Genomic DNA, 24598 nt, shown 5'->3' on the forward strand with positions numbered 1-24598 from the left:
CAAGAGAACATGGACTGAAGCTAAGGGGGGACAAGTCCAGGACAAATATCAGGAAGTTGTGCTTCACGCAACGAGTGGTGGACACCTGGAATGCTCTCCCAGGGGAGGTTATTGCAGAATCCACCGTTCTAGGATTTAAAAGCAAACTAGATGCACATCTCCTTACGAGAGTCATAGAGGGAGATGGGTGACTAAAATTATGCCAGGTGTACACCTGGCTGGGCCTCCGCGTGTGCGGATCGCCAGACTTGATGGACCGAAGGTCTGATCCGAAGATGGCAGGTCTTATGTTCTTAAGTATGATTCCCTCGTCTCTTGCTTTCTTCCTGAGAACCTTGAGACTGGAATATTTTTCAGCACTGATTACTCAGAATTAGGGGACATAAGAGCATAAGAATTGCCGCTGCTGGGTCAGACTAGTGGTCCATCGTGCCACCAGTCCGCTCACGCAGCGGCCCTCAGGTCAAAGACCAGTGCTCTAAATGAGTCCAGCCTCACCTGCGTATGTTCCAGTTTAGCAGGAACTTGACCAACTTTGTCTTGAATCCCTGGAGGGTGTTTTCCCCTATAACAGACTCCGGAAGAGCATTCCAGTTGTCTATCACTCTCTGGGTGAAGAAGAACTTCCTTACATTTGTATGGAATCTATCCCCTTTCAACTTTGGAAAATGGCCTCTCGTTCTCCCCACCTTGGATAGGGTGAACAATCTGTCTTTATCTTTATCTGCTATTCCCTTCAGTATTTTGAATGTTTAGATCATGTCCCCTCTGTCTCCTCTTTCCAAGGGAGAAGAGGCCCAGTTTCTTCAATTTCTCACTGTACAGCAACTCTTCCAGCCCCTTAACCATTTTAGGCACTCTTCTCTGGACCCATTCGAGTAGTACTGTGTCCTTCTTTACATATGGCGACCAGTGCTTGACGCAGTACTCCAGGTGAGGGCACACCATAGCCCGGTACAGTGGCATGCTAACCTTCTCCAATCTGTTCGTGATCCCCTACTTAATCATTTCTAGCATTCTGTTTGCCCTTTTTGCCACCGCCGCACATTGTGCGGTCGGCTTCATCGACTTGTCGATCAGAACTCCCAAGTCTCTTTCCTGGGAGGTCTCTCCAAGTACCGCCCCAGACATCCTGTATTCGTGCATGAGATTTTGTTACCGACATACATCACTTTACACTTATCCACGTTGAACCTCATTTGCCACGTCGATGCCCATTTCTCGAGCTTGATTATGTCACGTTGCAGATCTTCGCAATCCCCCTGTGTCTTCACTACTCTGAATAACTTATCCGTCTGTTGTGGCGTGTTCTCCAGTAAATTCAATTCTCTCTTTGACGTAAATGGCAATTCCCCCACCTTTTTGAGCCACTCTGTCTCTGTGGTATAGTTTGTATCCCGGTAGCACAGTGTCCCAGACGTTTTCTTCAGTCCACCATGTTTCCGTAATGCCGATGATGCCCACGTTATCTTTTTGTGCCATAGCTTCTCATTCATCCATCTTATTCCTTAGGCTCCTTGCGTTCATGTACATACACCTGAGTTTGCGGCCTGTTCCTGTCTTGCATTTCCTTCCCTCTTGTGTCCCTTTCGATCTGTCTTACCAGTGATCCGGTGAGTCTTCCCCTCTATCTTCCTGCACAGTATCCTCTGGATATACCGGTTCCCAAACCATCGACTCTCTCGGTCGACTTTCCCCTTCTTCCTAGTTTAAAAACTTCTCAACTTCTCTCTTGATGTTGCTTGCAAGTAGCCTCATTCCGTCTCTGCTGAGGTGGAGTCCGTCCTTCCTGAATGGCTTGCTCTTCCCCCAGAATGTCATCCAGTTGCACACGAAGTGGAATCCTTCTTCCTCACACCAGCGCCACATCCACGCATTGACTGCTTGCAGCTCCATCTGCCTCTTCTGGTCTGCCCTGGATACCGGCAGGATCTCCGAGAATGCTATCCTCTGCGTTCTGGTCTTCAGCTTCCTTCCTAGCATCCAGAACTAGTCCTTCAGTACTTCCCTGTTATAGTTCCTGTTGTTCACGTTGTTCGTCCCCACATTCTGATATTCAGTCCCTGGCCTTTGCAGCTTGGATGTTACAAGGGTAGTGGTGGATTCCTTTGATTTGTTAGTGTGTCTCAGGTTCTGTTGGCTTCCAGAAGCTTCCACTAAGAGGTGTTATGACGTTAAATGGAAGAAGTTTGCTATTTTGAGGCCAAGAGGTCAGATCTGTTTTCCTGTCCCACACAAAAACTATTTGAATACTTGCTACATCTATCAGAGTCAGTTGTCAAGACAAACTATTAGGTTTCACCTTCGTGCAATTGGCATCTACCATCTTCAAGTAGAAGATAAACCCATCTCTGCTCAGCCCTTAGTTGCACAGTTTATGTGCAGGCTGTGACTTTCTGTGGTGCCTGGCTGGCCCGGAACTTCCTCTCCAACGTCAGAATTGACGTCGGGGAGCAGAATGCTGGTCGGTGCGACGCTTCTGCAGGAAGAGCTTGGGGCGGCGGTGGCTTAGGGGCCTGTTCCCTGATGGCAGTGGTAAACCTAGTGGCTTGGGGGCAGGCAGGGAGACAGAAAGAAAGGGGGAACCGGAGACAGAAAGAAGGGGGCATGGAGAAAGGAAGAAAAAGTTGGGGGAGAGAATGAGGTCTGGAGGAGAGGAAGCATACAGGAGGCTAAAAGAAGGGAAGTAATATTGGATGCACAGTCAGAAGAATATAATGCAACCAGAGACTGATGAAATTACCAGACAACAAAGGTAGGAAAAATGATTTTATTTTCAATTTAGTGATCAAAATGTGTCCGTTTTGAGAATTTATATCTGCTGTCTATATTTTGCACTATGGCTCCCTTTTACTAAACCGCAATAGTGTTTTTTAGCGCAGGGAGCCTATGAGCGTTGAGAGCAGCACGGGGCATTCAGTGCAGCTCCCTGCGCTATAAACTGCTATCGCGGTTTAGTAAAAAGGGAGGGGGTATATTTGTCTATTTTTGTATGGTTGTTACTGAGATGACATTGCATAGAGTCATCTTCCTTGACCTCTTTGAAAAAAAACCCGGAATATGAATGATAATTAACATTTTCTCGGCCTTTCAGTGTGCTTTGTGGGGTTTTTTTTTATTTTATTGTTAGTAGATCATTTTGACTTGGTCATTTTAAAAGTAGTTCGCAAGCCCAAAAAGTGTGGGCACCCCTGCTCTAGATACTTGCCTCCTGACATACCTGACCTAGAAGGTCCTATTTTTTGTTGCAGTCACTTTTGCCTTCAGACTTGGTGAGCTTCAGGCCCTAGTAGCTGATCATCTTTCACAAAGTTTTCAACAAGAGTGGTCTTGCCCCCCACACATTGTAACTTCTTTCCTAAGATAATTTCAGAGTTTCCACCTTAACCAGTCAGTTGCTCTGCCAACATTTTTTTTCTAAAACCTCATGCTTACAGATCTGAAAGTCCACTGCACACCTTAGACTGCAAGAGAACCGTAGCCGTGTCTGGAGTAGATTAAAGCCTATAGAAGGTCCAGCCCAGCTTTGTGTTTCTTTTGTCCCAAACCTTAAATGCTTCCTCTTTAAAGATGCCTATGAATGCTAAATGATCTCAGAATCTACTCTAGCTAAAATCTACATTGATCCCTTTCAGCTTTTAACATGATTTTCCTCAGTGCCCTCTTGTTTTTAACCTTATTTGTACTCTTTTCTTTTTTTAAAATTGGATTTCCCCCTCTTTCCTCTTGTTTTTATGTATGTTATGTCCTATCATTAATAAGTATGTTAACTGTTCCCCATTTTTAATTGTTAACGCTTAGAATTTGTGATTAGCGTTACATCAAATTTTAATAAACTTGAACTTCTATCTTGAGCTGCTATCAACAAACACACTTTCAAATTAATTAACCAAAGCAGGTCTTACTTACGAGGGTCATGTCAAGGCTCATAAATTTAAAGATATAACCGCATTGGTAATCCACTTGAGATCAGCCTCTAGAGATGCTATGAGGGATCTTCAAAATGTTTCTGCACTTTTCTTTTTTTAAACACTATTTATTAAATCTCAAAAATAAATTACATCACTTTTCCACATAATCACCCTGTTTTGCCTAACTAGTCACATGACAATCTACAACACACCCTCATCACTTCTCTTGCCCCAACCATTTCCCGCAAATATATGAAAATGAGGAAAGTTTTTGAAGAGCCTTCATACATAGTCAGTCCACAGGAGTTTTGACATGAAAATCAGTTTAGTCAGATAGTACTATAGAATTTATTTGGCAATTAGAATCCAACTCCACCCACCTACACCAAATTATTTTGTACTTCAGTCTACCTTTCAAAATGGTTTCTTTTACATGTTTCACGTTATTGTTGTTAGCTTCATCTGTTGGAAGGCTTGCATTCATTCCTTATTTTGTTGGAAGGCTTGCATTCATTCCTTATTTTGTTGAAGGCACCCTGTAGCTGGGGAGTCCCACATGAAAGGATATTTGTATCTTGCTCTCCGCTGAGAAAATTTACCCGCACAGAGCAGATGTTCTCTGAGGACAGCAAGATACGAATATCAGACATATCTTTCCTTAGAGGGGAAGTTACCAGTGTTGGCTAAGCTTAAGACAGGTTATTTTACCACTAATCATGCTTATGCTGTTGAAACCAGGAGAAAATAGAGGCATAATTGTTGGAAAGAGATTATTGAAAAGATTGATTCCAGGAATCGTGAGCCACTAAAAGCTGTATGTCATCTGCATAAATAGATGGTTCCCAAATCTGTCCTAGGGTAACACCCCACCCCCCAACCAGTCAGGTTTTAAAGATATCCACAACGAATATTCATGAGAGAGATTTGCAAGCAGTGGAGGAGTGCATACAAACCTCTCGAATATTCATTATGGATATCTAGAAAACTTGACTGGGCTTCCCTCAGGATAGGTTTGGGAACCATTGGCACAGATGTGTTGAAAGAGGCCTAACTATTGAACAAGGGATGCAAAAGGGGCAGCGCAGGATAACCCTTATCACTATCATTCTCTTATCTTTCTATCAAATATTGTATTTCATCTTTCTCTCTTCTCCCTCTTCCCACCCACTTTCCTATATATTTTCCTGTTACAGTCATGATGGTGATGTAAACCGCATTGATGATATTATGTGTAATGTGGGATATCAAAAATAAATGAACTTGAACTTAGTGTGAGGACCAAAATTTGAACCTAGAGGAACCCCACATAAAAAAGGAAGAGGAATAGAGAGAGTATCAGAAAAAGAAACTTGAAAACTACACAGAGACATATGGGAATGAAGCCAGTTGATAATTGCTAGCTAACACCACAATAGAAAGCATATTTATTTTACAATTTTCATGTTTGTCTTTCAGACTGATTTTTCAAGAAGCATTCTTACTTCAATGCTCATGGACACCAATAACAACTCAAGAGCAGAAGGTGCATTCAGAGCAGATGCTCCAGACAGCACTGGGGACCAACCAGGAATTTTCCAAAAAAGTAGCTTCAGTGGAAAACCAGCATGGATGGGAATATCTCAGATAGCTTCTCATGATGTTTTAGAGAGTGGGAAGGAAGATGACCCCAATGAGGACTGGTGTGCAGTATGTCAAAACGGAGGCGAGCTTCTGTGTTGTGAGAAGTGCCCCAAAGTTTTCCATTTATCTTGTCATGTTCCCTCGCTTATGAACTTTCCAAGGTACCGTTTTACTCTGTTAACATCAAACTATAGAAAAACCCACTAATATGACAAGAGGCTTTTCACATAAAGAAAATATTTTTGTTTCTCGCTAAGTTAATTCTGTAAAATTTAATTCTTTATCATCCCTCCAGACCGGCATAAACAGATGGTTTACACTCCTCTGCCAGCAGGTGGAGACTGAGAACACATTGACTTTTGGCAGTAGTACAAGTGGACTGTGCAGTCTCATCTACAATCAAGTCTGTTCTCAGTCTCCAGAAGGTGGAGGTGGTAAGCCTGTTCAGTCTTTCCCCTTGTTAGTTAGGGCCTGTTTATTGATTAGTGGCCTTTTTATTGTCCTATTTTTTGCAGTCTGGGCTGAGCTTGGGGTAGGTATGACCTCGGAGGTGCCACATTCGAATGGTCGAGTCCCTCCCCTGTTTTCCCCCACCTCCCCAACTTTTAATTAGAGATGCCTCAGCTGTATGCTTTGGCACAGTCAGACTAAGACTACAGCTTTGAGAGCCTGTGGGGTTTGCTTCTTTGTTAATTTTTTTTTTTTTAACTGTCCTGATGCAGTGCTGGTCTGAAAGGAAACCTTTAATTGTGCTTAATTGATTTTTATTGCTAACCGGCACTTAGTTTTTCCTCCCTAGCGGTTCACAATGAGCACTTAAAAGAAAATTGAAAAAGTGTTCATTGTGCTCTTACCAAGCAGTTGATATTGCCGGCATCTGCATGAATTGCTCCAGTTTACTTGCAAGCAGCTGGAGGTCCTGCTTCTTCCCCGGGGTCTCTGGTTCTTTGATGTCTGCCTCCGTCCAGTCCCCCTACTCCTACCCCCCCCCTCTCCCGCCATTCAAGTGTCTGTAGGTTTCGTGGAATGAGGATTTTTTTCCTCGCCGACACGATTTCTCCTGATGAGGACCTGGACCGCTTGGATGACCCCCAAGATCCTCTCGGAGGGGGGTGGATGATGCAGACAGTAAGGTTTCTGAGCCGCCGATTGGCAAGGACTCTTCAGTTGTGCATATTTTTCACTGGGAAGAGCTGCAGGACCTTACTCCTCAAGTGTCTTCCGTTTTGCTCTCTGAGAAAGAAGTCAGAAGAGCTCTTTGGAGAAGAGGCAGTTGTGCAAGTTGAATGTCAATAGGGTCCTTCATGCTTACGTTCAGTGGACCCATGAATTCTGTCAATCGGATCATCTTTTTGTCCTTCTAGTGGACCTTCATAAGGGGAAATGGTGCTTCTAAAGCTATGATTGTGTGCTGGATCAAAGAGGCTATCACTTCAGTGTACCTTCTTCAGAAGAAACCTGTTCCAGCTTTGTTTAAAGCTCATTCTACTCGAGGTCAGCTTCTTGGACTGAGAGTTCTCTTGTGCCCCCAGTGGACATCTGTAAACTGCGGTTTGGCCTTCTCTCCATTCCTTTGTTCATCACTATCACGTGAACGTTCAGGCACGTCTGAACATGGTATTTGGTGAGCATGTCCTTGTGGCGGCCCTTCAGGGATCCCACCTGTGATGGGTACTGCTTTGGTACGTCCCATCCATCTGTGCCAGTCTGGAGGGATGATAAAGAAGGAGAAATTAGGTTCTTACCTGCTAATTTTCTTTCTTTTAGTCCCTCCAGATCATCACAGAACCCGCCCTGTCATTTTACTTGGGTTTTCACAAAGTCGGTTTTTCTGTGGTATCTTTTCTTGGTTTTGGGGAGTGTAATAGGAGCAGTGGCGTTTGGTTCGTCTGATTTAGCTGGCAAACTGTGGGGACTTTGAAGGTTTTTGTTTAGTCAGTATCCAATAGTGTTTCCATGTCCAGTCCGAACAACTATTTTGTCTTCTCTGTTTCTGTGGGGTGGTGGTGTGTTTATAGTTCACAATTCCTAAGGTCTTAGTTCCTGCTTGGCTATTTGTCAGACTGATTGTAAATGGGACTGCACAGTCCACTTGTACTACTGCCAAAAGTCAATGTGTTCTCAGTTTCCACCTGCTGGCAAAGGAGTGTAAACCATTCATCTTTTCCGGTCTGGAGGGACTAAAAAAAAGAAAATTAGCAGGTAAGAACCTAATTTCTCCTTACTATCCAGGTTAATTACATTATCATTTTTTAATATAATTCTTTTTTTTAAATTTAATTTCACATACTGAGACCAAATTCGTCCAACACGGCTATTAAGTTAGCATAGCAAATTTTGAGTTTCTGTTCTCATGATAATGTAGAATCTTTCTTGCATAACTAGCAACAAAATAAGGAAAAAACTGAAAACAGAAATCAGTTTGCCAAATCTATTTCCTAAAAACTAAGAGCAGTAGTTTGTTTTTAAGCCCTCATATGTATGAGTTTGGGTAATCAAATAAGACTTCTCACATTTAAAATGGAGTAACTATTTTCCACAGATGCTTTGCTTTTCTGCTATTGTTAATGTATAAATCTGGTCTCATTAAGTTTCAGTGGCTAGAGAACATGTAGCTTACAGGAAGTACCTTTAATAAAATGCCAAAGAATCATTTATATGTGTATTTTCCCTGTTGGTTCAGTGGAGAATGGATCTGCACCTTCTGCCGAGACCTGTCCAGGCCAGACATTGAGTATGATTGTGATGATCCTAATCAGAATGCCGAAAAAAGAAAAACTGGAAGTACTCCAAGCTTAGAACCAGTCGATCAGAAGGTAGAGCTGTACTAGTCCCATGTTTGTGCCATTTAGTGAAAAATGTTTTGGGGTTTGTGATTTGATAGTGCATTTTCTGATTTCTCTTCCAGCTATTATCACTGGTATTGTATATGATGTGTTCTTGTATAGGTTGGCTGCTTGTGTTCTGTTTTTAAGCAGTAGCTTTTGTGTTAGCTTTTTGTTTGTTTGATGTGTTTGTTTTAACTGCTTTCTCTGCTACTGAATAAGCTCTAAATTGGTTGGAGCAGTCTGGGAGAGTAATTCATAGATTCAGCACTTAGGGCCCCTTATACAAAGCCGCAGTAACAATGCTGCCACAATAAATAACACCAAAGCCCATTCAATTCCTATGGACTTCGGTGCACTTACCGCGGTTTTGTAAAAGGGGCCCTTAGTGTTGCAATACATTAACCCTCTGGATTCTATATATGGCAACCAGAATTGGCTGCTGATCTAAGATGTGTGCCCAATTAAATTGGTTGTGTCAATAATTGGATGCTAATTGACACCAGTTTGAAATTGGACACATTTTGCTACATGCTGATCTTTACAAAAAGTAAATTTGATCATGTCTCTCCACTTTTCCAAAAACTTCATTGGCTTCCAATAATTTCCAGGGTTTATTTTAAATGTACCTGCTTAACATTTAAGATCTTGCATGGCATCCTCTCTCCTTTAATTCCCCTGTCTTGGACTTCTGTAAGATCTGATACTACCAGATCTACTCAAAAATTTAAATTGCCTTTTCCTACGTCGAAAGGTGTTATCTATATTGGCAAATTAGGGAAGTCTCAACTTTTCAAAATTACTGAGCTGTGGAATAATTTTCCTGTTCAACTGTGCGATTTGGGCTCTCTCCAACTATTTCAAAAACACCTGAAAACTTGGCTATTTTCAAAGATGTAAATTCTACTCCTCTCCATACTTTTCCAAATTCATATTGCATTTGCTCTCTTTTTTAACTCTGTAAATCGTGCCAAGCTCTACTATTATAGAGACAATGTGGTATATAAGCCTAAGGTTTACTTTAGTATAATATAACAATGTGTGCCTAAATCCTAAAACCCAAAAAGGGCAAGGCCATAGATGCATGGGCAGGTCGGGGATGTTCCTATAATTTGCGTGCACTGTTATAGAATACTGGGGATGTGTGCCAAAAATTGCACCTGGCTTCTGCAGGTATAAGTCCTGGAGACCAAATTAGATGCCGAAATTTGCACTCAAAACTAAACTTTAACGGGTGCTCATCTTTGAGTGCCCTATTATAGAATAGCATTGAGCAACAATTTTTAATTGCCATTTACTGAATCTAGCCCTAAATCTTTTGTAAGCTACAGCATTTCAGCATTTAGCAAGAAAAGCTGTTTTTTTGTGCTTTATGTTTACCTACAATTGTAATTTGAATTTTTATAAGTTTGATTGGCATAAATCATAGTCTAAAAAGAAAAAAATCTAACAGGAGCATGTTTGTTTTGTTTTCTGGTTGATGCATAGGGATATATTTGTTTCCGATTCAGCCTTAAATAGTGCCCCAAATACATCATTTGTATTCAACCAAATAATGATTTTAAATTCAAATATGAATAATCCAAGGCTCTACTATGCTAAATCCTACTGAAATAAATACCGGATGTGATTTCACTTTGCTTCTGTTATTATTTATTATCCCAGGACAAGCAGGCAGCATATTCTTGACTGATGGGTGACGGCACCGACGGAGCCCCGGTACGGACAATTTTAGAGTGATTGCACTCTAAGAACTTGGAAAGTTCTAGCAGGCCGCACCGCGCACGCGCGAGTGCCTTCCCGCCCGACGGAGGCGCGCGGTCCCCAGTTTCTTAGTTTCCGCGGAGCTAAGAAGTCGCACTTTTCAACGGCTGTTGAAAAGATTTTTTCCTGTTGCCTTCCCACTCGCGAAATCTGTTAGGAAATTGTATTTCCTTTTTTTCTTTTATTATTTTCTTGTAAAAAAAAAAAAAAATTCTTACTTTCTTTTTTCTTTACTTTAGTCGGTTTTGCCCCGGCGGGGCCTACTGCCACCATCGAGGCCTCGGCCTTCGATTTGGCAGAAGCCGTTTTTACTTTCATACCCCCCCAGCCAGGTTTTAAAAAGTGCCAGCGGTGTGCACGGCCTATCTCTCTTACGGACCCGCACAACTGGTGCTTACAGTGCCTAGGTCCAGAGCATCAGGCTTCCACCTGCACCCGCTGTGCCACTTTGAAAAAACGTACATTAAAACCGACAAATCCAACAGTGGTTGCTTTTCGGTGCCGACATGTCTGACCCGGCGGCATCGACACCGGCATCGGCCCCAACTTAATCGGCACCCACTTCGTCGACGCCACGCGATACCGCGCCGGCGTCGCAACACCCAGGTAAGCCGGCTAAGAAGCCATCCCCGCTGGAGCGTCCTCCGGTCTCGATAGCAGCGAGCCCAGTCCTGCCAACCGCGAGGCGTCCGCGGAAGCGCTCCGCCCCTATTGAGGTGAGTCCCTCGACCTCGGGCTCCTCATCTTCGGGGCGTCGAGCAGCACCGCAGGTACCGCAGAAGAAAAAGGCGGTACCGGTGCCTTCTCTGGACGAACGCATTGCAGCCGTCCTGCATGTGCAGCTAAAGGAGCAGTTACAGCAGCTCCTTCCTGCTCTCTTGGCACCGAGCCTTCCAGTCCCGGTCCAGTCTGAGCCACCGGTACCGGCAGTGGAGCAGCCTCTTTTGTCTGCATCCACTTTGTCGGTACCGGTCCACTCCGCTTCATTGGTTTCGATGCCAGTCCTTGCACCGGAACCGAGAGCGCAACACCAGGCTGTTCAGACTTCGGCACCCATGCAGCCTGTCACATCTCCCGGTACCGTGTCTATGAGGTCAGGTAAGTCGGCACGCAAAACCCGACAACTGGAACCCTCCACTCCGGAGTCTCGAGACCGTAGCTCCCATATTAGGGACCCTGATCTGTGGGGTGACTCCGAAGAGCCTTTTCTTTCTGAGGGTGAATGTTCCTCGGATGAGGATGATCCTGCTACCCCAGATCCATCCTCAAAACAAGATTCTACATCTTTTACTTCCTTCCTCAAAGAGATGTGCGAATCTCTGTCTATTCCCTTGGAGGCTGAGTCTAAAAAATCCAAAGCCTTCCTTGATGCATTGGATTTTGACCAGCCTCCAAAGGAATTTCTCAAACTACACCTCCATGACATCTTGAGGGAAACCTTTTATAAAAACCTGGAGACTCCTTTGACCATCCCAGGAGCTCCTCGTAAATTGGATTCTTTATACAAAGTAATTCCTATCCCTGGATTTGATGAGCCGCAGCTTCCACATGAATCCCTTCTTGTGGAATCTACGCTCAAAAAATCTGCCGGAGCTAGTGTATACGCTTCTGTCCCTCCTGGCAGGAAGGTAAAGCCATGGATAAGTTTGGTAAATGTTTATACCAGAACGCAATGCTAGCTAACAGATCTGGTAATTATGCTTTTCATTTTTCTTTCTATCTTAAGCATCTTCTTACCACCATGGCTTCATTTGAAAAGTACCTTCCTGAACGAAAACGACAGGCTTTTCACCACTGCTCGTCATCTCTCTTCCAACTCCGTAAGTTTATGGTTCGCTCAATATATGACACCTTCAAACTTACTACCAGAGAAACGGCCATGTCTGTCGCTATGTGCCGCCTTGCTTGGCTCAGAGTGTCGGAGCTTGATGTCAACCATCAAGATCGGTTGGCCAATGCACCATGCCTGGGGGATGAACTCTTTGGGGAATCCATGGACTCTACCACCCAAAAACTCTCCGCCCATGAGACTAGATGGGATACTTTGCTAAAAACAAAAAAGAAGACTCCACCAGCGTGGCCTTTCAGACAGCAGTCGGCCTATCAACGCCGTTATGTGGCTCGTCCCTTGCCATCAGCTGCCCAACAACCTAGGCGCCAGCGTCAGCAACAACGACAGACCCCTAGGCCACCACAGCAGCAACCTGCGAAGCCACCTCCACAGCAAAAATCCACACAGCCCTTTTGACTTGGTTCTCTAGGCATAGCCAGTTACCTACCATCTGCCCACCTACCTCAACCTATAGGTGGCCGTCTTACATTGTTCCTCAGCCGTTGGGAGATCATCACATCGGATCAATGGGTCCTCAACATCATCCGCCACGGCTACTATCTCAACTTTCAGACACTTCCTGCCCAAAGTCTGCCAAGAGAGTCTGCTTTGAACACTCCTCAGTCTTCCCTCCTTCTTCAGGAGGTTCAATCCCTCCTACTTCTGAACGCCATAGAGGAAGTTCCTCTAGATCAAAAGGGGCAGGGATTCTACTCCCGTTACTTTCTAGTCCCCAAAAAGACAGGAGATCTCAGACCCATTTTAGATCTTCGCGATCTCAACAAATGCTTGGTCAAAGAAAAATTCAGGATGCTTTCTCTGGCCACTCTCTACCCTCTTCTCACTCAGAGCGACTGGCTATGCTCCCTCGATCTCAAAGAGGCATACACTCACATACCGGTCAATTTGGCCTCCAGACAGTACCTCCGCTTCATGATCAATCATTGTTATTACCAATACAAGGTGCTGCCCTTCGGTCTTGCCTCCTCTCCAAGAGTATTCACCAAATGTCTGATTGTGGTGGCTGCCTTTCTACGCTCTCACCACCTTCAGGTCTTTCCTTACCTGGACGATTGGTTAATCAAGGCCAATTCATCTCAGACAGTACTCCTGGCCACCAACCAAACCATTCTATTTCTACAACTTCTGGGGTTCAAGATCAATCTACCCAAATCTCATCTCATCCCCACTCAGAAACTTCAATTCATTGGAGCGGTACTGGACACAGTTCTCATGAGGGCATTCCTGCCGTCCAACCATCTCCAAACTCTTCAATCTCTATGTCAGCAGCTACTTCTGCAAAGTTCCATCACTGCCAAGCAAATGATGATACTCTTGGGTCACATGGCCTCCACAGTTCATGTCACACCCTTTGCACGTCTTCACCTGCGCACTCCTCAATGGACCCTGGCTACCCAGTGGTCCCAAGCGACGGATCCGTGCTCACGACACATATCTGTGACATCATCTCTTCGTTAGTCTCTACAATGGTGGTTGATATCCTCAAATCTCTCCAGAGGTCTTCTGTTCCATCTACCTCCTCATCAACTTGTCATCACCACCGACGCCTCCCCTTATGCCTGGGGAGCTCATTTGAACGAGTTCCAAACTCAAGGTCTTTGGACAACCCAGGAAATGAAACATCACATCAATTTCCTGGAACTCAGAGCGATGTTTTATGCCCTCAAGGCCTTCCAACATCTTCTCTTTCCTCAAGTCCTCCTGCTGTGCACAGACAATCAAGTTGCGATGTACTACATCAACAAACAGGGTGGTACAGGAACTCGCCTCTTGTGCCAGGAAGCCCAGAAGATTTGGGCTTGGGCCACAGATCACCTACTATTCCTGAAAGCTATCTACATTCAGGGGGAACAGAATTCCTTAGCGGACAAACTCAGCAGAATTCTCCAGCCTCACGAGTGGACACTCGATCCTTTAACTCTACAGTCCATCTTTGCTCGGTGGGGCACTCCTCAGATAGACCTCTTTGCAGCTCCTCACAATCACCAGCTGCCCCTATTCTGCTCCAGACTCTACTCTCCTCACCGTCTGGCAGCGGATGCATTTCTCCTGGATTGGTCCAATCTGTTCCTGTATGCTTTCCCTCCGCTTCCTCTCATGTTGCGAACCTTGTTCAAGCTCAAGAGGGAACAAGCCACCATGATTCTCATCGCTCCACGGTGGCCCAGGCAACATTGGTTCTCCCTTCTACTTCAACTCAGTTCCAGGGAGCCTATTCTTCTTCCATTGTTTCCTTCTCTTCTTACGCAGCATCAGGAGACCCTTCTACATCCCAACCTCCAGTCTCTACACCTGACAGCTTGGTATCTCTCGGGCTGACTTCAAGTGATACTCTGTTGTCTCAGCCCGTTCGTTCTATTCTGGATGCCTCCAGGAAACCGGCCACTCTGCAATGTTACCATCAGAAGTGGACACGATTTTCTTCCTGGTGTCTACTCCATCATCATAATCCTACGTCCCTGGCAGTGGAGACCTTGTTGGATTACCTTCTTTCTTTGTCTGACTCTGGTCTCAAGTCTACTTCCATCAGAGTCCACCTCAGTGCTATTGCTGCTTTTCATGAGCCCAGTTCATGGGAAACGTCTCTCAGCTCATCCTTTGGTTTCCAGATTTATGCGGGGTCTTTTCAATGTGAAACCACCTCTTAAGGCCCCTCCTGTAGTCTGGGATCTCAATGTGGTTCTCTCCGCCTTAATGAAGCCTCCGTTTGAACCTCTGGCTACAACTCCTTTCAAGTTCCTCACTTGGAAAGTGCTCTTCCTTATTGCTCTTACCTCTGCCAGGAGGGTCAGTGAGCTACATGCACTAGTTGCGGATCCACCTTTTACAGTCTTTCATCATGACAAGGTGGTTCTGCGTACACATCCAAAGTTTCTCCCTAAGGTTGTCTCTGAATTCCATCTCAACCAATCCATTGTTCTGCCTGTCTTCTTTCCGAAACCTCACTCTCATTCTGGAGAACAGGCTCTGCATACTTTGGACTGTAAGCGGGCTCTAGCTTACTATTTACAGCGTACTAAGCCCCACAGATCATCTCCCCAACTCTTTTTATCCTTTGATCCGAATAAATTGGGGGGTCCTGTTTCTAAACGTACATTGTCTAATTGGCTGGCAGCGTGCATTTCATTCTGTTATGCTCAGACCGGACTATCACTGGAAGGTTCTGTCACGGCCCATAAAGTTCGAGCTATGGCAGCATCTGTAGCTTTCCTCCGTTCCACTCCTATTGAGGAAATCTGCAAAGCTGCTACTTGGTCCTCAGTTCATACTTTTATATCTCATTATTGTCTGGATGCATTCTCCAGACGGGATGGACACTTCGGCCAATCTGTTTTGCAAAATTTGTTTTCTTAATGGCCAACCTTCCCTCCATCCCTCTTTTTGTTAGCTTGGAGGTCACCCATCAGTCAAGAATATGCTGCCTGCTTGTCCTGGGATAAAGCACAGTTACTTACCGTAACAGGTGTTATCCAGGGACAGCAGGCAGATATTCTTGCGTCCCACCCACCTCCCCGGGTTGGCTTCTTAGCTGGCTTATCCCAACTGGGGACCGCGCGCCTCCGTCGGGCGGGAAGGCACTCGCGCGTGCGCGGTGCGGCCTGCTAGAACTTTCCAAGTTCTTAGAGTGCAATCACTCTAAAATTGTCCGTACCGGGGCTCCGTCGGTGCCGTCACCCATCAGTCAAGAATATCTGCCTGCTGTCCCTGGATAACACCTGTTACGGTAAGTAACTGTGCTTTATGTTAAAGCTCAATGCCCATTATTTGTATTCGGCTGAATAGTAAAATATGCTGTTCAGTACAGCTCTAATTTATGAAAGTAGATTTGGATTTGTCTTTTAACTGATATGTAAGTAACTATAGAATTATGCATTGCTGAATAACATTTTAAGCTTTTTTTTCCCTCTCTTTCTCTCTCTTTACAGAAGTGTGAACGTCTACTTCTGTACCTTTACTGCCATGAAATGAGTTTGGCATTCCAGGATCCTGTTCCTCTTACGGTAAATACAGTTTGGAAAAATCAAATAGTTTTGGTTTATCAACCATATTTCCTGGTTATTTTTAGAAATTGGAGATTCTAAGAAAATAGAAAAGTTCATTCAGTAGTCATTCATGAATCTGTTATAAACTCTTGACACATAGCATGCATTTAAGTAGGCTTAAGAGTTAAATGAGCAAGTAGCTGAATGTATTATTTTTGCTTCATTTTACAGCTATGAAAATTTCATGAAATTTATAAGAATTTTCTATATTGGTTTATGATTTATTCAGTTCTCACTATACCACTTTTTGCAGTTGTGTCAAAGTGGTTTTCAATTTAAAAACATATACGGAAACAGAAAAGACGATAAGTTCCAAGAAACAAAGCTCCATTTTAAAGACAGGCAAGGTCTCTTCAGAAATGGAAAGAAGAAAGCAGGAAAGCTGGCACCACTCTATTTACCCCAAACAAGTTACGCAGCCTAAGAATTGGGGCTAAAGACAAGGTTAATTAAATAAGTTTTAAGAGTACTATTAAACTTACTACAGCTGGGTTCAGCATGTAATGTTCAAGGAAGGCAATTTCAAAGGGAGGAAACAAAATTAAGTTTAAATAAAAAGCTGTTTGGCAAGTGGAGTCGAGCCAGACTTGGAAAAGTAGAGAGAGTCTGGGAAGAAATTTTTAGGAAGATCGTAAATGATGAACCAGTTTGTAGAGAACTACAGCAGAAGCCAGATGAGGGAGGCAAAAAATCACTCTGTGGGTCAGTAACAGGATTTTGAATTTAAAATATTTCACAGGGAGCCAATGAAGTTGAAAAATAGGGTGAGATTTGATCAAATTTCATGATATTTATGAAGTAAGACGCTCACTACTGTATTTTGAACTGATTAGGCATTTGAAAGAATACTGTGGGAGGTTGGTGCATAAGGAATTATCCCAGGACAAGCAGGCAGCATATTCTCACATGTGGGTGACATCATCCACGGAGCCCCAATGCGGACAGCTTTTCAAGCAAACTTGATTGAAGATTCAAGTTTGCTATGCTGCACCACGCATGTGCATGCTTTCCCGATCCACTAGAGGGCGCATCCCTACCTCGTGGTCCTCAGTTCTAAAGTTTCCGCAGAGCCAGAAGCCCTGTTCTTGTGCTTCCACCCCGCGGGAATACTCGGTGTTGAGGTCGCCCTCGGTGGAATGCACTGCGTCCTCGGAGCTGCTGTCCATGATGGCCGTGCCTGTGTTCAAGGACATGCTCCGGGCCTTGATCTCCTCGGAGCTTTCTTCGGTGTTAGGCCACCTGCAGCCTGCATCGACCTCGCAGGAGCCGGATCAGCTGAGCGGGGTGTTGGGACCCCTCGGGGCAAGGTGTGCCGCTCACGGCATCTCTCTTCTTCATACTCCTCGCCCCGAGCGTCGGGTCGTTCCTCGCCCTCGGACCGCCCAAGGTCGAAGCGCCGGTCGAAGCATCCTTCGACCTCGCCTCAGCGATTGTCGAAGTGTGCCTGGGATTCCCCCCCCCGAGGCAGGGTCAATCCCCGGCTGTCCCGCTGTCGGGGCCCTTCAGGTTTCTGAGCTGTGTCTCTCTAACCCTCAGTTGCTCTTATCGCCTCCTCGGTTTGGGGCCCAAGCCCAGGCTCCTTTGCTTTTGAAGTGTTCCCCGGGCGAGTCCCGGGTCATGTCTCCGAGGCGTCTGAGAGCTTCGGTGCCTCCCACCCCTCGGTCTTCCCCGCGGGGGTGATCGGGACACCGTCGGTCCTCGACCCTGGCGCATTCTCTTGGCGCTGCCTCTTGGGGCTCGGAGCAGGAGGTTGGGTGTGAGCCTCGCTACTCTTGCGAGGCGTTGCCCTACTTTTCGGCTGCCCGCAGGTCTCGTTCAGCTACACCTCCGGACGACCGGGCCGGGGTTCGCCCTTCTTCATTCTCGAGGTTCATTCAGGATATGGGACAGGCACTCCATTTAGTTCTCCAATCTGACTCCAAATACTCGAAGGAGTTTTTGGAAGAAATGGACTTGCCTTCTCCGCCCTGGGAGTCCCTTCGGCTCCCCTTGAACCTGGTGCTCCGTCAGGCTTTTCTTAGGAACTTGGAGACCCCGTATGCGGTGACGGCCGTCCCGTCTAAAATGCAATCCAAGTATCGGACGGTGCCGTGTCCGGGGTTTGAGCGAGCTCAGTTGTCTCACCAGTCGCTTCTGGTGGAGTCCTCGCTTAAAAAATCTCATCCCTCCCGGGTTTCTGCGGCGGTCCCGCCGGGACGCAAAGGCAGGACAATGGATAAGTTTGGGAGGCGGGTACCAGAATTCAATGATGGCCAATCGAGTCTTGAATTATGCCTTTACTTTTACCTCATATCTCAAGTTCTTGGTCAAATCCCTGCCTGCTTTCCAGGGTGCTTTGCCGGTTTCTCGTCAGACAGAGTTTGGGCAGCTGGTTGAGTCTCTCTCTCAGCTTCGTCTGTACCTCTTTCATGCGGTTTTTGACGCCTTTGAGCTCACCTCAGGGATATCCGCCTTCGCTGTCGCCATGCGCCGGCTGGTGTGGCTCAGGATCGTGGATATGGATCCTAATCTCCAGGATCGCCTCGCCAACCTCCCCTGTGTAGGCTCGGAGCTCTTTGACGACTCCATTGAGGCGGCCACGAAGTGCCTCTTGGAGCATGAGAGGTCTTTCGCTTCCCTGGTGCGACCCAAGGCGAAGCCGGCCCCTCCCAAGACCTATCGGGCTCCGCCCAGGAGATATCCGCAGAAGTCGACTCCGGCCTTTTCGAGGCCGCCTCTTCGACGTCCACATCAGCAGTCCCGGGCGCAGCCGAAGCCTCAGACGCCTGCGACATCTAAGCCCACGCCGTCCTTTTCACGGTCTGGGCGGATGGGGGCAGGCCCCCTCCGCGCTACTGCCGGCGCCTCTTCCCATCGGGGGCCGCCTGCGTGTCTTTTACCCAAGCTGGGAATGCATCACCTCGGATGCTTGGGTCCTCAACGTTGTGGCAAACGGCTATTCCCTGAACTTCCGGGGGTTACCTCCCGACAGTCCACCAGGCGCGTGTCCTTCCAACCGGGCACAGTTGGCTCTGCTGTTGTCGGAGGCCCAGGCTCTTCTGCGCCTTCGGGCAGTGGAAGTTGTTCCCCCTTGCCAGCAGGGCCGGGGGTTCTATTCCAGATACTTTTTGGTTCCCAGGAAGACCGGGGACTTTCTTCCGATCCTGGATCTTCGACGTCTCAACCAGTATCTGGTTCGGGAGAAGTTCAGGATGCTCTCCCTTCCGGTTCTGTACCCCCTGCTCGACGAGGGGGACTGGCTGTGCTCTCTCGATCTAAAGGAGGCTTACACCCATGTCCCGGTGCATCCCGCCTTTCGCCGGTTCCTGCGCTTTCAGGTGGGGGAGTTGCACCTTCAGTACCGGGTCCTCCCCTTTGGGCTGGCTTCATCCCCCCGAGTCTTCACGAAGTGTCTCATGGTTGTCACGGCGGCCCTGCGGTCCCAGGGCCTTCAGGTCTTTCCTTACCTCGATGACTGGTTGATCAAGGCGCCGTCGAGGGAGGAGGTTATTGCAGCGACCCGACAGACTATTATCTGTCTTCAGTGTCTGGGGTTCGAGGTGAACTTTCCCAAGTCCCAGCTGTGCCCCTCGCAGTCTCTGCAATTCATCGGAGTCGTGCTGGTCACGGTTCAGCTTCGCTCGTTCCTGCCTCCGACTTGGCGGGAGGCTCTTGTCCGACAGTGCGAGCAGGTTTCTCTGCGGTCCTGGGTCTCGGCCAAGCAGATGATGGTCCTCTTGGGTCACATGGCCTCCACCGTTCATGTCACGCCGTTTGCCCGGTTGCACCTTCGGGTTCCTCAGTGGACTTTGGCGTCCCAGTGGTGACAGGATCGGGATCCGGCTTCCCGTCTCATTGCGGTGACTCCTCCTTTGCGGCGCTCGCTCCATTGGTGGACCGACTCTTCCAATCTTTCCAGGGGTATGCGTGGGGGGCTCACTTCGACTGTCTTTGGACACAGGGTCCTTGGTCGGCGTCGGATCGCCGCTGTCACATCAATCTGCTGGAGCTTTGGGCCATTTACTTGGCAGTAGTGGCCTTTTGTCATCTTCTTCGGGACCAGGTGGTCCTCGTACGTACGGACAATCAGGTGGCGATGTATTACGTCAATTAGGCACTGGGTCCCTGTCTCTTTGCAGGGAGGCCCTTTGCCTTTGGAATTGGGCTTTCCGCCACAACATCTTCCTTCGTGCGGTTTACATTCAAGGAGAACGCAACTGTTTGGCGGACAAACTGAGTCGCCTCCTGCGACCGCACGATTGATCTCTTCATTCTCAGACATTACGTCAGGTGTTCGAGCGCTGGGGGACTCCTCAGATAGATCTGTTTGCTTCACCCCTCAATCACAAGTTGCCTCTCTTCTGTTCTCAGATATACTCGCTGGATCGTCTTGAGGCGGATGCCTTCCTCCTGGCTTGGGAGGGGAAGTTTCTTTATGCGTTCCCACCTTTTCCTCTAATTTTGAGAACGCTGGTGCATCTCAGATCAACTCATGCCGATCTGATCCTGATCGTGCCTCGGTGGCTTCGGCAGCCCTGGTTCTCCCTGCTTCTTCAGCTCAGTGTTAGGGAGCCTCTTCTTCTACCTGTTTTTCCTTCTCTGCTGTCTCAGAGTCGGGGTTCACTGTTGCATCCCAATCTGCAGTCTCTGCATCTGACGGCTTGGTTCCTTTCCACCTGATTCCTTCTGTTCAGTTTTCCCAGTCGGTGCGGAATGTTTTGGAGGCCTCTCGTAAGGCTTCTAAGCGACACTGTTATTCCCAGAAGTGGACTAGATTCACTTCTTGGTGTGCTTCGCATCGTCTCGACCCTTTGTCTCCTTCTTTGTCTTCGGTTCTGGAGTATTTACTTCATTTGTCTCGTTCTGGCATTAAGACAAATTCTGTTCGGGTCCATCTTAGTGCGATTGCTGCCTACCATCAGCAGCTTGATGGCAAGCCCATTTCTGTTCACCCTTTGGTTTCTCGCTTTATGAGAGGGCTCTTCAATGTCCATCCTCCTCTCAAGCCTCCTCCTGTGGTTTGGGATCTCAACGTGGTTCTTGCTCAACTTATGAAACCTCCGTTTGAGCCTATGGATAAGTCTCGTCTGAAGTTCCTCACTTGGAAAGTGCTCTTTCTGCTTGCGCTCACTTCTGCTCGTAGAGTTAGTGAGCTGCAGGCTTTGGTGGCGGATCCGCCTTATACTGTATTCCATCATGACAAGGTGGTTCTCCGCACTCATCCCAAGTTCTTGCCTAAGGTGGTGTCTGCTTTTCATCTCAATCAGTCCATTGTTCTTCCTGTCTTTTTTCCCAAGCCCCATTCTCATCCTGGAGAGGTGGCGCTACATACTCTTGACTGTAAGAGGGCTTTGGCTTTCTATCTGCAAAGCACTCAGTCTCTCGAACGGTTCCTCAATTGTTTCTGTCTTTTGATCCTAATCGTTTGGGTTGCCCGGTTTCCAAGCGCACCTTGTCCAATTGGTTGGCGGCTTGCATTTCCTTCTGTTACTCTCAGGCTGGTCTCGCGCTGCATGGTCGGGTTACGGGGCATAAGGTTCGGGCGATGGCGGCCTCTGTCGCTTTCCTCAGATCTACGCCTATCGAGGAGATCTGAAAGGCTGCCACTTGGTCTTCAGTTCATACCTTCACCTCACACTACTGTCTGGATTCTTTGTCCAGGAGCGACGGCCGGTTTGGCCAGTCGGTTTTGTGTAATCTGTTCTCCTAAATTGCCATCCTCACACCGTCCCTTTTTTGGTTAGCTTGGAGGTCACCCACATGTGAGAATATTCTGCCTGCTTGTCCTGGGATAAAGCACAGTTACTTACCGTAACAGGTGTTATCCAGGGACAGCAGGCAGATATTCTCGCAACCCTCCCACCTCCCCGAGGTTGGCTTCTTGGCTGGCTATGTGAACTGAGGACCACGAGGTAGGGATGCGCCCTCTAGTGGAGCGGAAAGGCATGCACATGCGTGGTGCAGCATAGCAAACTTGAATCTTGTTTAGAGGTTTAGAGTGCTGCGGCTGCTGCTCGAGCCGGGAGGTTTCTGTTTGCTTCGCGGTGGGAGGGTCGGATGGGATGGTAAGTGAGGTCGGCTGCACTTCGGCAGTAGTGGCGGGGGGGGGGGATGGAAACATTCTGCTTTCAAGGGTTCTACTGCACAGGGAAATGGGAGGGAGGGTTAGAAAAATGATAGGTTCTACTGTACAGGGGGTTGGGAGGGAGGCAGGCAGGCAGGCTGGCTGGCTTTGGGGGTGGGGGGGGCACTGAGGGCACTAAAGACATAGGAGGCACTAAGGACATAGGAAGGTGGCACTAGAGGCACTAAGGACATAGGAGGCACTGAGGGCACTAAGGGTATAGGAAGGAGGCACTGAGGGTACTAGGGACATAGGAGGCACTGAGGGCACTAAGGACATAGGATGGGACACTAAGGACATAGGAAGGTGGCACTGGGGGCACTGAGGACATAGGAGGCACTGAGGGCACTAAGGACATAGGAAAGGGCACTAAGGACATAGGAAGGAGGCACTGAGGACATAGGATGGGACACTAAGGACAGGAAGGAGGCACTGGGGGCACTAAGGACATAGGAAGGTGACACTGGGGGCACTAAGGACATAGGAAGGAGGCACTGAGATCACTAAGGACATAGGATGGGACACTAGGAAGGTGGCACTGGGGGCACTAAGGACATAGGAAGGAGGCACTGAGAGCATTAAAGACAAGATGGGACACTAAGGACATAGGAAAGGGGTCACAGAGAGTCAGGCAGGCATGGCACAACAGAGAAAGACAGGGGGCCAGGGAGAGACACAGACAGAAAGAATGACAGACAGCGTACACGGAGAGAGAGAGAAAAAAGAAAAAAAAAAGATAGACATCTACTCTAGCACCCGTTAATGTAACGGGCTTAAACACTAATCTGGATAATATAAGGTTCTTGTACAAGCCCACTCTATTCCTGAACTAGTGGGTTATTTTCCCATACCCGTCAAAGCTTATAGGAAGTCTCATTACAGAGAGTCTTGAGCCCCTCCCCTTTTACCTTAAGACTCTCCCCCCCCCCATGAATCCAGTTTCTTTCCTACAAGCTAGACTGTAGGAGCTTATTTTCTCTGCTCGTGTTTATTTTCTTTAAATTCAGTCTTTTCGTTCGTGGATTCTGCTCCTGTTCTGTAGAGGATCCCTGCGGGGACAGCTCTGGCTGCAGAAGATCACAGACTTTGCGCAAAGTGTGCTTCCAGAGGGTTGTCTGCCTGGCATTGCACCCTCTGGACTGCCTGATCTTCAGATCAGGGCTCAGGGACCGTTTCCTTGGGAACTTGCTCACCCCAGGTTCGTCCACTAGTGGGTCAAGTGCAGGCTACATGGCTCCGTGGAGGTGTGCCCCGGATTGGGGCCAACTGTATTCCTCTCGACCAGGCATATGCGCAGCATTTCCGAGTGTGGCGGAGGTACCCAGCCGTGGATATCGGGCCGGTGGGGCAGTCCAGCTTGCATGATTCTTAAGGCAGATGATCTCCCTGTAAGCAGATTCAGCTTCTCTTGCAATATTTCCAGGCAGCACATTGCACAGTAAGTAGCAGGCTGACAGCCTGAATTAGCGATTTGGGGGGGGGGAGGAGGAGTGTCTTAAAAAGGAGTTTTAGGTGGCTTGTCAGTGTGCCCTAACCCCCACCTCAAAAATCACCAAATCGACGTTTTTGGAGGGTTCCTGTGCCTTTCCCGAGCTATTTTGTGCTAAAAATCGCGGCCATCTTGGATTTTCCTGATCTGATTTAAAAGTTATTTTTAGCCTCTGCCAGCTTCGTTTACAAGAAAACCTCAAAGGGACTGTAGTTGAGTATTCTTACATCAAATTGTTTCTGTTAAGCTGCTGAGTATTAGCCGTAAAGTCAGGCAAAACTCTTGCAGGATGATTAGCTCTAATAGAGCTCTGTATGAAGTTTTGGGGGGGGGTTCTATTTAAGTTGCTGTTGATTGGCATTTCATCAAGGAACATCCTTATCTTTTGGTTTTCTTTTTTTTTTTTTTTTTTTAATCAATACATGTACACAAATTTAAATTCTTATGTGCATAATTAATATTTTTTTATTGGGGGGGTGTTTTCTACATAGGTACCAGACTACTACAGAATAATTAAGAAGCCCATGGACATGTCTGTTATTAAAAAGAAGCTGCAGTCAACCTTTTTGCCTCATTATACTAAATCAGATGAGTTTGTGGCTGACATAAGACTCATCTTTAGAAATTGTGCTGAATTTAATGAGGTAAGCAGGCAAATCCTTCTTCAGATACTTGCTTTTAGGGAAAAGTGAAGACAAGATTGCATATAATAGCAGTATTCCTATAACCATGAATATAGCCAAAATAGATGTATTTGGTAAGCAGTGGAATAAGGTACTTAGACTAAACCGCGCAAGACAATCGCTCGTGGACATTGCTGGGCAGACAATCACTCGCAGGATGTCAGCGCACTGGATTAAAACACAATTTTAAAGTGCTCTGAGAGGGGAACCACCCCCCCCACACACACACACACACTTTACTTAGAACAGTTGGTGCACCCAGTGGGGGAGAACCCCCCATTATAGAGGAAACAGCCTTTTTCTCTCTT

General features: G+C 46.9%; 1 protein-coding gene across 2 annotated transcripts in view; it reads left to right on the forward strand.

Moving 5' to 3' along the window:
* TRIM24 (tripartite motif containing 24) overlaps positions 1-24598 on the forward strand; it is a 230085-nt gene that overhangs the window by 179927 nt on the left and 25560 nt on the right. For both annotated transcript variants that reach the window (XM_033951827.1, XM_033951828.1), the window contains exons 15-18: positions 5367-5692; positions 8215-8347; positions 15899-15973; positions 24099-24251. In XM_033951827.1, the coding sequence (XP_033807718.1) occupies positions 5367-5692; positions 8215-8347; positions 15899-15973; positions 24099-24251 (687 nt within the window). The remainder of the gene's footprint in view (positions 1-5366; positions 5693-8214; positions 8348-15898; positions 15974-24098; positions 24252-24598) is intronic.

This window comes from Geotrypetes seraphini, chromosome 7 (assembly GCF_902459505.1).
Source record: "Geotrypetes seraphini chromosome 7, aGeoSer1.1, whole genome shotgun sequence".
NCBI lineage: Eukaryota > Metazoa > Chordata > Amphibia > Gymnophiona > Dermophiidae > Geotrypetes > Geotrypetes seraphini.